Here is a 15,995-nt window from a genome sequence, read left to right on the forward strand (position 1 = left end):
ATGTGTGTTAGCTTTGTTTGTGAGATGCTGAGATATACTGCCACCTTCTGGACAGCCACACACACACACACACACACACACACACACATAATAGCCCGTGATCTTTACATTAAGGAGCTAAAAAAAAACATCCCAACATGCACAAAACCATGCATCTTCTCTTCGAATTTTAGCTCTCACTCAAAAATCAGCTCTGTAGCCCTTTTCCAAGGTCAAATTCAAGCACTTCTTAATAACTTTCCACAGGATTTCTCAAGCTTTTCCATCACCTTACACATTTATATGAACATATATGCATGTTGAAATGATTGTTTTTATTTATTCATCAAGCTAAAAGAGATGTTTTTATACTGTGGTTTATTTTTATTTTTTTTCACATTTTTAAAGAAAGTAAATTCAAGGCCTTTCTTGCCTGGCTAAGTTGATATGAAAATGAATACAAACGTTACTTTATTTAAGTTTACATATTAGCTTTCATTGATTTATTTCAACAAATATATCCCACCCAAAAACTGGAGGAAAAATACTTGAAAATCCCCAAATTTTTAACAAATTAGTGCCAGCTACCCGGCTGAATTTACATTAAAAAAAATTGATGTAAATCTAAATATTAAAAAAAAAAAAAATCTGTTCATGTGAATTATTTTCTAAATAGGAAAAAAACATTGGAAACATAAAACTAACTATAACTAAATATAAGAAACTAAATATAAAAATATTTATGTGAATTGTGTTTTAAATATGACAAATGTGGAAGCTGGTAGCTCTTTGGTAGCTCACATGCATTTAAAAAAATTATAATAAATGAATTAATTAAAACCAATAAAATCTGTCTTTACGTAGGATTTGTGGCCTATAAAAAAAGTGTAAAATAGATTAAAAAAAAAAATGTTTAAACAAATGTAAAGTCTTGAAAACTGGGTCAACTATTTCACTTGCAACAAGAAAAGACACTGCTCTCCAGGCTAGTTGAATAAAACATACGTAGATATAAATGGAAATATAAAAAAATAAATAAATAACCCGCTCAAAAAAGTATACAAAAATGGGTATGCTATTTGTAAATTAAAAATATATATTTACAATATTTTTTATGGGAATAATTTCTCTCATTTGGAAAATACTCATCTCCAGTGAGCCCCTGGTGGAGCGTACAAGCTACTTCGGTTATCCGTCCAACAGGCGCTACATTCACTCACAACAATTTCAAGCACTTTGACGCATTGGATCCAGAATGAAAGCGCACTTCCAACGTTAATGACAAGCAAGTGGTGGGAACCCGTGCTCTTTTCAAGGTTAAAGGTCAGCATGACTTACCGGGGTGCTGCCATCGGAGAGGGTGGCCATGCTGATGGACATGCTCATCTTGTCCGAAGAAGAAAGGGAAGACGGGGAGGGGCTCCTCTTCTCCACTTCCTGCTTCTGGAGGAAGTCACGCCAGGCTCGTTGGATGCTACACACGCACACACACGCACGCACACATACACACTAAATCCGCCATCTCAACTATCCTTGTCACCTGAGCCTACAAAAGGTTGTTTTTTTTTTTAAATCTCTTGCTAAACATCCATCAACTTGTCAGATTTGTGTGGGCTGGCCTCCAATAAATCTCAGCCAGAAAGTTTACAGAGGTTATAAAGTTCTCAGCAGAGGTTTAAGGTGCTACTCACATTAACACCTTGGTCTCAAAGGGTGGCACGTTCATATTGATGTGGTCCACGTCCACCATGATGTCAGCACTGTGGCAAAAGGAAACAATGGAAGTACTGGGAATAGCTTTATTTGTTTTGGACATGTTTAACAAGTGGGCCGCACGGTGGCCTTGTGGTTAGCATGTTGGCGATCTGGGTTCGAATCTCTGTGTGGACTTTGCTAGTTCTCCCCGTGCATGTGTGGGTTTTCTCCGGGTACTCCGGCTTCCTCCCACACTCCATAAACATGCATGGTAGGTTAATTGGTGACTCTAAATTGTCCATAGGTGTGTGAATTGAGTGTGAGCGTGCGATTGGCTGGCGACCAGTCCAGGGTGTACCCCGCCTCATAGGTTCCAGTTTACCCATGACTCTAGTGAGGATAAGCGGTATAGAAGACGGACGGATGGATGCTTAACAAGTTACGTTAAGTGACTTATCCGAAAAGGAGTAGGAAGAAGCATAGTTTATTTAAGCCTACCCCTTCTCCGAGTCTCAGCAATTACTGATAGTTTGGTCATTTCCTGTGTTTCACATGTTACCACTTTGTAAGAATGGAGAATGTGTAACAATAGTTACACATTATGTAAAAGTGTGGCCTGGGGACCATTTGAAGTCCACGGCTGTTTTTTTTTGTTGTTTTTTTTTAATTGTAAAAATTAAAAATGGAAAAATCAGCAGTAATTTTATAAGAATAAAATCAAAACATTAAGAACAAAAAGTTGTAATTGAACAAAAAAAAGGTGTTTTTTTTAAATGATGTTTTTTATTAGTTGAAATATTAAATATTATTATTTTTTAAGTTACAATATTGTGAGAAACAAACAAATCGACAAATAAAAAAAAATTGAAAATTAGCTTGTGGAAAAAGTTATAATGTTACAAAAATAAAGTAAAAATAGGGGAATAAAGTAATAATTACTAGGGAAAAAAATTCCCAAAATAAAATTGAGATTGTTCATTAACCTGCTGTAATTTTACAAGAATAAAGTAAAATATTAAGAAGAAAAGGTTGTAATCAAACAAAAATAAACAAGATAAACAAATAAACAAGAATAATGTCATAATATTATGAGGCAAAAAAATGGCATTTTAGTAGCACAAAGATGAAATATTAACGAAAACATCATTTAAAAAAAAAAGTCGTAATATTATGAGAAACAAACACAACCAAATACAGTATTTCTTTAAAAATTTTATTGGGGAAAAAGTTACATTGTTACAAAAAAAAGTACAAATATTATGGGAATAAAGTCCTAGTTACGAGAAGAAAATTTACAAGAAAAAAGTTGAAATAGTTGACAAACGAAAAAAAACAAGAGTAGAAACCAGCGAGAATAAAGTCACAATGTTAACAAAAAAAATTCTAACGAGAAAAAAAAGCCACAATTTCCCAAGAATAAACTCATAAAATTATGAGTAGCATCGAGTTGAAATACTGAAGATGTTATTTTTGCCCAAATTGAGCATTTTCAAGCATAAAAATGACTGAAATAAAACACAAATACAAGCCATTAAGAAGACGATTCATATTGTGAATATAGTATTCTACATTGATCAGTAGATGTCCGGTGAGACAAGCACCAGACTTGATTGCCCGGAAAAACAGGCTTTTATTGCAGGTTTAAATAATAACACAATAATAACAATATTAATAACATAATTATGTTGCGCCCATAACACACAACAAGGTAAAACTCTGTAAGAACTTTGGAAACTGAACACCCGACGTCACTTCCTGTCTGCCACCCATTCTGCTCCTTCTACTAGCACTGGACCGAATTTACTGCGACACCACATGAGCAGAGTCTATGTCTATGTCTATGTCTACTATATTGTATAATAGGAGTGTAAAGGTGACTATAGGGGTGTTATTTCATGTCTAGAGGGCTCTAATCATGTTAAATAAAAAACTTATTTAGTAGATTGCAAACGGGTTTTCTATGTCATAACTACAAAATGATTCCATACATAAAGAAGGATTCCTACTTCGCGGAAATTCACTTATCACAGTCGGGTCTGGAAGCAATGAAGTGCAGGATATAAACTAAACAGTTCTCAGTCTGTATTATCAGTAATTAAGCGCAGATTGCATCTGTACTAAATGGACTTTTAATGTGACACAAGAGCATGATGATGTGTGCTGTTATTGTTATGTGTTACGTGTGTGTGTGTGTGTGTGTGTGTGCGTGTGTGTGTCCACTCACGTCTCCAGCTGGAAGCCTCCATCATTAACATGCTTGAAGCCACTGTGCAGGCTCTGGAGCTGCTCCTGTATGAGACACAGAGGGACCAGACATCACTAGTTGATAACCATGTGTGTGATCATTGTGCTGAGATTCGCTTTGAATTGGTTAGATTTTGTTTCTGGGAAGTAAAGTTTTGGGAGAATTTTGCTGCCTCAGTATTTTTTTTGTTTTCTTTTGTCGTCTTTAGGCTGTGCACGGCCTTGAAGGCAAGATGAAAGTTAAACAGAGACACACAAGAAGACATAACAATGCACACAGCAGATGTGGTGGTTAGTGCACAACAAAAACTTTCACTCAAACGACTTTAAACTGCTGTAATGCTTCAGCTCCCCCGCCCCCATCTGCTCCATCCTAATGAGGACAAGGCTGCCTCTACATAATTGAGCAGACTAATTCAATTACAAGGGAGCAACAAAGTTTAAGTGGAGCAGTTCTTCCTGACAAGCCAAGAGGTTCACGCCAGGCCGGCGAGCTGCAGCTACTGCAACATGCTGTGCCGTTCGTGCATTTGTCTGTCTATTAGAAACCAGGCTGGCCAGTGCAAAACGTCTCATTTTGAAAAACATTAGGGCTGAACGGCCATACTGCACTGCAGTGCTCGGTTGGTATTTCATTTGCATTATTTTGCAGCACATAAATGCTTCCCGGCAGCAATGAACGGATCTCATATTCTAAATATTTCAACATTTCCTTTTCCAGAAATGAGCCACAACATAAGGTGCACCTGTGCAATCTAATACGTCTCACTTTTAACATGTTTATTAACGTGGTTGTAGAATTGCATTGTATCGTTCTACCTTATACTAGGTCAGGGCTGTCTCACTGCTTTACACCGCAGGACGCATCACAGTTATGGTCGCTCTCAGAGCTCTGAAGCTTTGCCTCAAATGGGGACTGTTCGGATTGCCTTAGAACACGTTCCGGCTCTCCTCCAAGCAGGCTTCAGCATTTCATGCTGAATGACTAGATAGGACGGTCCTACTCTGAGGGGATGGTGCCAGATCGAAGCATTATTGCAGGAATATATACATATTTAAAATAATTATTGTACATTATCAGAGGTTTTATTTACTTATTTTCTATATTATTATATTCTTCAATGTATTCTTATTTATTATATTACTACTATATTATTTATAACTTATTTTATTTCTGAAATTTGTATTAGATATTTTCCAACTACTACTAGAAGCATACAAAAGGTACTTTAAAAAAATAATTAGACTTATTATCACTGGTGCTATTTAATTTTATTTCACCATCAAGCACAATTATCCATTAATTAATTAAACATGTAATCTTGTTGGGTTGTGTTGTTTTTTATATAAAAATGTTAGTTATTTTTAATTTTATTTTTGTCATGTTTTAATCATCATTTTTTTATTTTTAATTTAATTTGATGTAACATTATTATTTTTATTATTTTTTTATTTTATTTTATTTTTTAAAATTATACTAACATTTATTTAATTAATTAAATACAACACAATTTCTTTAAAAAAAAATACAACACAATTTCAAAAATGTCAAGTAATTTAAAAAAACAGACACAAGGACGACGAGCAGGTGGTCGATCAACAATCCCTTTATCGCAAAGGCAAAACAGGCTACCGCCAAAACAACATCAGCAAACTCAGTTGTCCTCTCTGCACGCACACACAGACACAGAGTCACGACTCATGTCACGTTCATGGCCGGTCGGAAATCACAAAACCCTTTACCACGACGCGTAACTGCCAGGTCGCTACAGTATCCTTGAGCATGCTAAAGGATCTGATCCTGTGAAAGTGACAATAGATGAAAAGGATGCCTGTGCTTTGGCTTGTATGTTTTATTACTATTTCATTTCATTCTTGACGTAGAGGGTAATGTAGGTATAAGATCCGACTTCCACCAAAACTCGACTCACATCCCAGTCTAGGACGGGAGCTGTCTCACTCGTTCAGCTTCATGAGAAAGACAAAACAATGGTAGGAGCTCTCAGTGTGATCTAGTGCATTAGATTGCTACAATAATAAACATGTTTACTTAATACCTCCCAAAATGTAGCATTTTAGCCATTTTATTTGCCTGGTAAGGGCACTTTTATAGCTGGGTTAAAAATATTACCTAATTCCCTAAAAAGAGCACACCTACATGATCTCCCTCATTTGCCCAAATTACGAAAAGATAGGGCTTATTTTGTGAGCTGATTTTCACAGCCGGTGCTGTTTTTCTCATTACGCCGCGTCCCAGAAGAAACAAGTAGCTCATTAGCTAGAATCAAGCACTTAGATTAGTGATCAATGATTGCTTCAATGTGCTGTTTTTAGTCTTTAAGGGTGCTTGCCGCCGATAAAAAGGGGATCTGTCGCTAAAAAGTCAGCCCAGCGGGTGATTGAAACCTCGCTGTGATCAGTGTCAGTGTCTGCGCCGCTTCTTAGTGTCTAACAAAGCTATCCATCTACGCCACGTTAGCCTGAAAAGAATGCTGTCTCTCGCACCTAGAGTCCACCCGTCTCCACCGTACACACTTTCAAATGCTGCATTTGGGAATTTTAAAAAAGGATCAGCAAAGAGGAGAGAGTTAGAAACATTTTTAAAAAGTGAGACAAGCGGAAAAGGGAGCATAAAGGACCAAAAATAGCTAAATAGAACTTACAAAAGATAGTACAGCAAGGGAAACGTGAAACTGTGTGTGTGTGAGACATGGAAGGGATTGGTTAAGGTTGGCTTTAGTGTTACATTGAACATATTATACAAAAAAGATTTTTGATTGCCTCGACACCTCGAGCTTCAAATTTCGCGGCTCTATCATGCTTTTGCAAAAATATATTAATCAATAACGCCGTTTTGGCCTGTAATACGGCCTGTAATTAGTAAAACATATGCATATTTAAGCAAATTTTACTTATTTTTCACAAAATACAAAAATATAAAGCATTCAGAAGATACATTCAAAGCGGCTATGAAGGATATGTAGTATTCTACAAACGTCACTAGGTGTCAGTAATGTTACAGACACACAAACGGCAGACTTGATCGCCGGAACATCCATCCATCCATCCATCCATCCATCCATCCATCCATCCATCCATCCATCCATCCAGGCTTTTATTGCAGATTTATTGCAGATTGTTTTTAAACAGGCACAAGAAACCCTCATAAAAATCCCTAATAAAAACAAGTGTTGGGTATCGTTTGAATTTGAACGATTCCGGTTCCGATTCCTATTCCTATAACTTAACTGAGATTAATTGAGATCTGTCAGTCTGGAAAAGATTATAAAGCTATTTCTAAAGCTTTGGGACTCCAGCAAACCACAGTGAGAGGCATTATCCACAAATGGAAAAAACATGGAAGAGTGGTGAACCTTCCCAGGAGTGGCTGGCCAACCAAAATGACCCCAAGAGCGCAGCGACAACTCATCCAAGACGTCACAAAAGACCCCACAACAACATCCAAAGAACTGCAGGCTTCACTTGCCTCAGTTAGGGTCAGTGTTCATGACTCCACCATAAGAAAGACACTGGGCAAAAATGGCATGCATGGCAGAGTTCCAAGACTAAAACCACTGCTGAACAAGAAGAACATTAAGGCTCGTCTCAATTTAGTGGCTTTTGTTTTATAATAATTTTGTTACTATGTTAGCACAAGTAAACAGGATGTAGTGCAAAGTGCACTTATTTTGAAGGCCGGAAGTGTGTTGTGTGGGTTGAGAAGGTCAAAACAGAAACTTGCGTCCTGCAGCCATAGTTCCAGTGCTTTATGAGCTTTATTTACATCAGCGGGCATCCTGACACTCTTGGTTACATTGGCATGAGACATTATTGTTTGACTTCCGTGATCCTTACTGCTTAGAGGAAGTCAGACGTAGCACATCAAAGGCCGGGCATACTGTCATTTCTGTCCCATAAATCTGGAGGTGTTGAATCATGTTCGTCGTGCACCCTCCTTTGCATGATATCATTGTGTTGCAAATGTTGCACTGAGCCAACTGCTCTTTTTTTATGAAGTTAAGCCCATGCATCCATCCATCCATCCATCCATCCATCTATGCCGCTTATACTCACTAGGGTCGTGGATATGCTGGAGCCTATCCCAGCTGACTTCGGGCGAGAGGCAGGGTGCACCCTGGACTGGTCGCCAGCCAATTGCAGGGCACATATAGACAAACAACCATTCACACTCACATTCATACCTATGGACAATTTAGAGTCACCAATTAACCTAACGTGCATGTTTTTGGAATGTGGGAGGAAGCTGGAGTACCCGGAGAAAACCCACACACGCACAGGAGAAGATGCAAACTCCACACAGAGATGCCCAATGGAGATTGAAGTTAAGCCAAACACGGCTATTTCTTCTAATCAGCGGGAAGGACAATCGAAACTACAAATTGAAAATGAAAAATTTGAATGATCCCCGGAAAATCGGAATGTTAGTCCTGGTTCCCATGGATGCTCGACACTCGATGCCCAATCCTAATAAAAAACCCAATCTGCTGTTACGCCCGTCACTCAGCTTCCCTTGGAACACATTTATAGCTACACACTCGAGCACGTGTCTTATTTACATTTTAAATGGCTTATTTACTCTTATTTTGTCCACTATATTAGGTAATAGGAGTGTAAAGGTGGCTGCTGGGGTGTTATCCATGTCTAGAGGGCTCGAATAATGTTAACAACTGTATTTAGAAGGTTGTAAACAGGTTTTCTATGCTCTAATTATGAAAATAATCAATTTATAAATAACAGATCCTATTTTGCAGAAATTAACTTACCGTGGTCGAGTCTGCAACCAATTAACCACCATAAACGAGGGATTACTGTAAACACATATTTGGCTCCTTGAAGAGCGCGCCATAAAGAGAGTGACAGCGTCTCACCGCTCCACGTTTGGAAGGTGGCGGCCCTATAGACCGCCGCGTAACCTTTGCAAAGAGTCCTTTTAAATATTACATCGTTGAGAAGTTTGAGTTAAAAAAACTTGCCAAACCAGTTAAGAACTACTGGTTCAACTGATCCAAATATCTATACCAGGGGTAGGGAACCTATGGCTCGGGAGCCAGATGTGGCTCTTTTGAAGACTGCATCTGGCAGACAGGACATTTTTATTTATCTATTTATTTTGGCTGACATTTTAAAGTAAAACATTACAGAAATTAGAGTGTATACTGTTGTAAAGTCCAAATATAAAACTTTCTTACTGGACAATTGGATAATCATTGAGATGAGAAGCTTTCCTCCTTTCATCAAATAATCAGCTAGCTAATTCTGCACAGCAAACCCTTTTGACAAAGAAGATGACGAAAAGACAAAAAAATACCGAACACGGTGCACAACAATGCAGCAGCAGAAGTTGCATTAATGGTAAGAAGTATTTTATTTATTATTGGTTATAGTTTCAGTGTTATAGCTTAACAATGTTATTACAAAGAATAAATTCAGAAACTTACAAAATTCAAAAATTGTTGGTCTTGTTTAAAAATGCACGCATTTATTCGTATTCATTATTAAACAATATCATATGGCTCTACCAGAAATACAGTTTAAAATATGTGGCTTTCATGGCTCTCTTAGCCAAAAAGGTTCCCGACCCCTGATCTATACAGTCATCCCTCATTGATGGTTGTTAATTGGTTCCAGACCCAACTGCGATAAGTTATTTTCTGCCAAGTAGGATTCAATATTAATAAATTGAATATTTGTGTAGTTATGGCATAGAAAACCTGCCTACAATCTTCTAAATACGTTTTTTTTTTTAAGATTATTAGAGAACATTATTAAAGAATTCTTTACAAAATTCCAGGATCCAGACGGTAATCCGGATCACCCACAAAACCTAATCAGTGCATAAAAATGACCCAAAATTGCAGCTGCTTATTTATGTTGTGCCTACTAATCGACTGACTGAGGGTGTGTGTTTGTGCGCGTGTATGTTTGTGTGTGTGTTTGCTTGCCAAACAGAAGTCTCACCACAGATATCAGGAGAGCAATGTTCACCACTTAAGGAAAAGCCTGACTTCAGCAGCACAATTTACAGCTGTCCTAATACATTCTATTGATTTCAATATCTACTGTACTCTGCACCATGTAATTACCTACATGGGACAAAGAAAGCATTAGTATACCAGGCACTTTATACAAGCGTGTGATGGAACATTCCATACACCTGTATCATTGCACCTGTGCCACACTGCCTTGAGCAGAAATGCCCAAAATAAAAAAAAGAAAGCTCTTATACTAAAGGTTTGCATAATTTAAAGGCAACACTGACAGAAAATCTATAGTCATTTTGGGCTTTGGCAGTGCCAAGCAGGCTTGTATTGATTGTTGTGTGGATGTGTACACACACGTGTGTTTGTGTGCATGTAGGCATGTGTGTTTCTGGATTTATGGTGGAGTCAGGCAAAGAGCAGAGAGGGGAGGGGGTGGAAGATGCTGATGGAGAAGAGACCTTGAACCCCGAGGAACCTAAACAAGAGGAGCTAGAGCGAACACACACAGCAAAACAGTCTTCATTCGTCCTTTCTAGTTTCCCCTCGTCAATCCTTTTCTCCTTAAGTCTCGGCATGCCAAACACCCGCAATGCTGAAGGAATTGGAAAGGAGGTCCATGGCGGCTGGATGTACTAAGAGTATATAGGCTGGTGTGAAATAGAGCCATAGCTGCTGAGGTGAAGGGTCAAAAGAGCTGCAGGGCTCAGAGAGAAGTGTTCATATGCTGTGTGACAGCACTGGATTCATTTCAAGGACGTGCAGCTGTAAGTCAGCCATGAATGGAAGCTTGTCAGAGCACTGCAGGTGCATGATGAAGTCTACTTGAAAGAAACATGCGCCGTTTCTTGACAAAACACAATATGGCATACATATACCCTATTTTAGGGCTCTTCAAGTGAATTGTTCCAGGGGCCACATTTTCAGAAAGCTGGGTTAGGATGCTATGCTAGCCATTATATTGCACATCATGTCAACGTAAGTCATTGTCTTACTTAAAACGTTTACCTCACCTAATGGTAGTCATAAATAAAGTAACAAGGCCATAAATTAAAACAAGCAATACGTCAGAGGTGTCCAAAGTGCGACCTGTGACTCTAAAAATATAATTTCACAAGAAAACAGAAAGAAAAAACAACAGCAAAAATGGAAAAATCAGCAGTCATTTAAAAAAAATTTAAGAGAAAAAAGTTGTAATCGTAACTTTACGAGGAAAAAAATGATATATTTTATTATAAGTATGAAGAAAAAGAATGCCATTTTAGGAGCATAAAGCTGCAATTTAAAAAAATCATAATATCATGACACACAAACAAAAAGAAGTAGCAAATTTTGGAAAATCAGGTTGGGGAAAAGCTGCGATTGGCTGGCGACCAGTCCAGGGTGTATCCCGCCTGTCGCCCGAAGTCAGCTGGGATAGGCTCCAGCATACCCCCGCGACACTAATGAGGAGAAGCGGTATAGAAAATGGATGGATGGATGGTTGGGGAAAAGTTATAATATTATGGGAATAAAGTCATATTATTGCAAAAAGAAAATTTACAAAAAGAAACTTGAAATATTTGGGAAAAAATGCACAAATTGGGGAAAAAAGAGCAAAAAACAAAGTTCATGCTAATAATACGACTTTTCGCCAATATCACAAAGCTGAGGTGCATGTTTTTCTTTAAATAAAATAACTTCTTGCATCGTATTTCATTCATCCAGGTCAAGGGTCACCAACGTTTTTCCTTGTGAGAGCGACTTTTACAAAATGAAAATGGCCAAGAGCTACTCATTTTTGTAACATTTATTTTCAGAGCTTATTTTAAACCCAAACAAAGCGAATATGCTTGTTTTACCAGAACATTAACAAAATGCTGGTGTCCACAACTCACATTTTGCATTTCAGAATGCATTTCTTTCTACTGTTCTTTCATTATTAACTGAAAACCTGAATGAAAAGCAGGCTTGCGGGCACCTCATGTGGTCGTGGGGGACTAGATAGGACAGCTCTAGTCTGAGAGCTTGGCGCAAGATCCAATCTATTTAACCTCTAAAGGAGCAGGCAGGTCCAAACAGGAATGGTTTGGCTTTTCAGTGTGTCAAATGACGATCATTAGGATACAATGGAGTGGGGCCCCCCTGCCAACGATGATTGTTTGGGTGAGTGATTACACCCACACAGGATGCAGGTGATCAAAGGTGATACCGCCCAAACGACCATCATTGGCAGGCAGAGACCCCACTCCGTCGTATCCCACCGATTGTCATTTGACACCACTGAAAAGCCAAACCATTCCTGTCTAGTCTGACTGGTGTGTGTCCCACCGAGTCTTTGGGCATGAACTGATGATGCCTGCTCGGATGAGAGGCCAAACGTCTTCTAAGATGTCTTCTAAGACAACCTAAACACACCTTATGATTTTTTTTTAATTTTCTAAAAACATCCACAAAAATATGCATGTATAAATATGTGTTTATATATATATATACATACATAAGTAATATAATACAATAATTAGAATAATATAATTCTTATAAAATGTATTATTATAAAATCATTTTAAAGACTATTATTAATTAATTAATTTATGTATTCAATTTACACTATCATATCAATATATAACTTTCTTTGGTTGGTGTCCCATTCCAGTTCCATTTTAGTGACCAAATATGGTTCCATGCCATATAAAGGGTTTGAAAAGCTTCTTTTCTCCACTTTTTTTTTTTTTTTTTTTTTTTTTAAAGAAAATCAACCCCAAACACTTTGAAAGGCAAAATAAAGCATCTATGTGGTCTATGTGGGATACATGTAATGTTTCTAGAACAAACATGTCTGTCGTGGTTGTGTTTTTGCCAGAGACGAGCTCACAAGGACCCACACTAGTGCTTTCTATAACGTTTTAATTTTTAAATGTAATTAATTCAACACAAGGGGGCAGTATGCTGGAACCCAAGCACATTAAGGTCCTTCCTTACTGGATTGTATTTTTAATAACATAGTCAGAGCAGACGATCTAGCGTTGCCAAAATAATACTAATAATAAAATAAATAGAGGAAACTGACATTTAACACCGGTTAGATGATGCCCTCTGCGCAGTATTGTTTTTTATTTGCACTTTGCAGCCCAACTTGATATGATCTCTTCGCTTTTATACTGCTTATTGTTTTTCTATTGACTTTGCAGTGTCTTGGCTTTTACAGCTACACAGTTGCTTGTGTCGTTCTTTATTGTCGTACATGTTTGGCCCCTTCTGTCTAGGAGGTAATAGAATGCTTTACACTCTGCCTGCTTATCCCATTTTCTACAATATGGATAATAAACTGACCGAGACTGAACTGGCTTTATGAAAAATAAAGTCTTGCTAGAGTAGATCATTCTTTTAGCGGCAAAAAGTGCACTGTTTGATCCAAATACTTGTATTATTGTGGTACGGGCAAACCTGGAATTCAATTCAAGGATGCCACCAAAGAAGAGTAACATTTATGACAAACTGTAAAGCACAATTGTATTGATGACCATAGAATCAGAAATTGAATTTATTATGTACGAACACATGTCACTGTCCTGGCTGCTCAGTACAATATGGCTAAGTCGGCAATAATCATGAAAAAAGCTGAATTTACACTGAAAAGTGAATATATTTAAATATAGTCACTTTTTAGTAGCTTTTTTCTTACAACTTAATTTCTTAATTTCTCAAATAATGATTTGGAGTGCATGAGAAAGTGGAAAGGACAATGCAGCTCTCTTGACCACATGGTCATTTACTAACAAGTATATTGCACAACACATCAGCAACAGAACCGATGTTGTAATAGCAAAAACAAACAAACTGCGCAGTCAGCATTAATACAGCTGATGAGTTCATCGTAACAACAGTACGGCAGGTGTAACACGCATGAGTTTCACACCAACAGCTGAGTAGCGCATTTTAAAGCACATGCAGAGGTTGATGGATGCTGGTCGCTCATGATACTTCAAGTGCTCCTACTGCCATCTTGTGGAGGTGATGGACAATGTACATCAGTCAAAGCTGTTAAAGTAAAATTGCACTTTTTTTGGAATTCTGCCCATCATCCACAATCCTTATGTGAGACATGAGCTCTCTTTTCTGTGTGTTCAAAATATATAAAAACAGCTAAAAGGAGGCAGCTAACAATGCACGTAATGGGACACACGTATTGCGCCTATAAAGCCTTCTGAAAAAGACTCCAAAAAGCACCAACAAAGCTCCATTTAATAATGTGACCTGCATATTAACCAAGCTACAGTGGCATTGTTATTATTATTGGTATTAACATTGTTACGCCCAAGAACTACTTTACTGGCGTAGTGACACCTCGCCACACCACTAGTTGCCTAGCTACGAGCCGGCTAGCGACAAGCTTCAACACACACTCGCTGACAAAGCTTCAGGCTACTACCAAAAAGTAACGCTACATATTGAAGCCGCCGCCACTGCTGCTGTGTTTTTGAGTTTGGAAAATTGAACGCTCGGTGTCGCGTCCCTTTCTATGTTGCTATGTGAAATCAATGCCCCCAGGAAGGAAGTTCCAATATTGCTTAAAATAACTAAAACAAGGCAAAATACTCAGTATTACATGTCATCATGAATGTAGCTGTTACTACATGCTCACAGCATGGATATAAAACCATAAAACCTTGTTGGAGGTTTTTAATAGCAGGCTTTCTAGGTGGAATAAGTGTGTCCTATTATGTGCATTACTTAGCTGCCTCTTTTTAGCTGTTTTTATATCTTTAGGATGCATGGCAAAGAGAAAGACATGCGTGTTCATGTTTCACATAAGGATTGTGGATGATGGGCAAAATTCCCCCCAAAAAGTGTGCTTTTCCTTTAATGGTGATGCTTTTTGAAGCAGAGATAAATTAATGATCCTGGCGTTATTGAGTTCTGTAGACCTCGCACCCGGCAAATATAAGAGACTTAGTGCTTAATTGAAAGGGGTGGTTAATTTGAGTATTTCCAATCCAATCCAACCATCCATCCATCTTCTTCCGCTTATCCGAGTTCAGGGGCAGCAGTCTCAATAGGGAAGCCCAGACTTCTCGGTCTGCGGCCACCTCTTGTAGTTCCACCAAGGCGTTCCCAGGCCAGCTGCGAGGCATAATCCCTGGTTTCAGGTGTGTCTATGACCATGATTACATCTGAATGGAATGCTAACGGAGGTGATATCACTCAAAAGACCATTGATGGCTGGGTGAGGCCCCACTCCATTGTATCCCAACGACTGTCATTTGACACCACAAAAGAGCAAAACCATTCCTGTCTGGACCTGCCTCCTCCAAAATTTTCAGACTAGAGCTGCCCTATCTAGTCTGACTAGTGTTTGTCCCAGCTAGTCATTGACCACGAACTGATGAAGCCTGCCCAGATGAGAGGCGAAACATCTTGCTATCGATTCAATGCCCTGAGAATACAATGATCTGGATGGATGAGAATATTCAGAGGCAATCCCTTTAGCGTATCCTTGGTCTGCCCCGAGGTCTCTTCCCAGCTGGGCATGCACCTCAGTAGGCGGGTGTCCGAGGCGTCTAGACTAGATGCTTGAGCCACTTCAACCGACCCCTCTTGAAGCAAAAAAACAGCAGTTCTACTCCCGGATGACCAAGCTCCTTACCCTATATCTTAGAGCAGCGGTGTCCAAAGTGTGGTCCGGGGGCAATTGTGGTCCACAGCTGTTTTTTTATTGGCCCGAGGCACACTCAAGAATACAAGAATGAAGTCAAAATATCAACAGAAAAAATGTATTATAATAAGAAAATAATTGTAATTTTTTTTAGAATAAACTGATAATATTAGAGGGAAAATAATATCATTTTAGTAGCACAGCCTTTAAATATTGAATAAAAAATGCATTTTTAAAAAAAGTTGTGATATTGTGAGAAATAGGCAAAACAAAATAAAGTTGTAATTTTTTGGAAAATTAGGTTGGGAAAAAAGTTATAATATTATGGGAATAAAGTCATAATATTATGGGAATAATGTCAAAATATTTTGGGAATAAAGTCAAAATATTATGGGAATGAAGTCATAATATTATGGGAATAAAGTCAAAATATTATGGGAATA

General features: G+C 38.1%; 1 protein-coding gene across 1 annotated transcript in view; it reads right to left on the bottom strand.

The window, feature by feature from the left end:
- The window catches only part of schip1 (schwannomin interacting protein 1), a 369,798-nt gene that overhangs the window by 248,684 nt on the left and 105,119 nt on the right, over window positions 1-15,995 (bottom strand). Inside the window, exons 6-8 of the mRNA XM_054793942.1 lie at window positions 3,899-3,963; window positions 1,671-1,739; window positions 1,318-1,453 (exon numbers count right to left, since the gene is read on the bottom strand). Of these exons, the coding sequence (XP_054649917.1) occupies window positions 1,318-1,453; window positions 1,671-1,739; window positions 3,899-3,963 (270 nt within the window). The remainder of the gene's footprint in view (window positions 1-1,317; window positions 1,454-1,670; window positions 1,740-3,898; window positions 3,964-15,995) is intronic.

Source organism: Dunckerocampus dactyliophorus, chromosome 12, assembly GCF_027744805.1.
Source record: "Dunckerocampus dactyliophorus isolate RoL2022-P2 chromosome 12, RoL_Ddac_1.1, whole genome shotgun sequence".
Lineage (NCBI taxonomy): Eukaryota > Metazoa > Chordata > Actinopteri > Syngnathiformes > Syngnathidae > Dunckerocampus > Dunckerocampus dactyliophorus.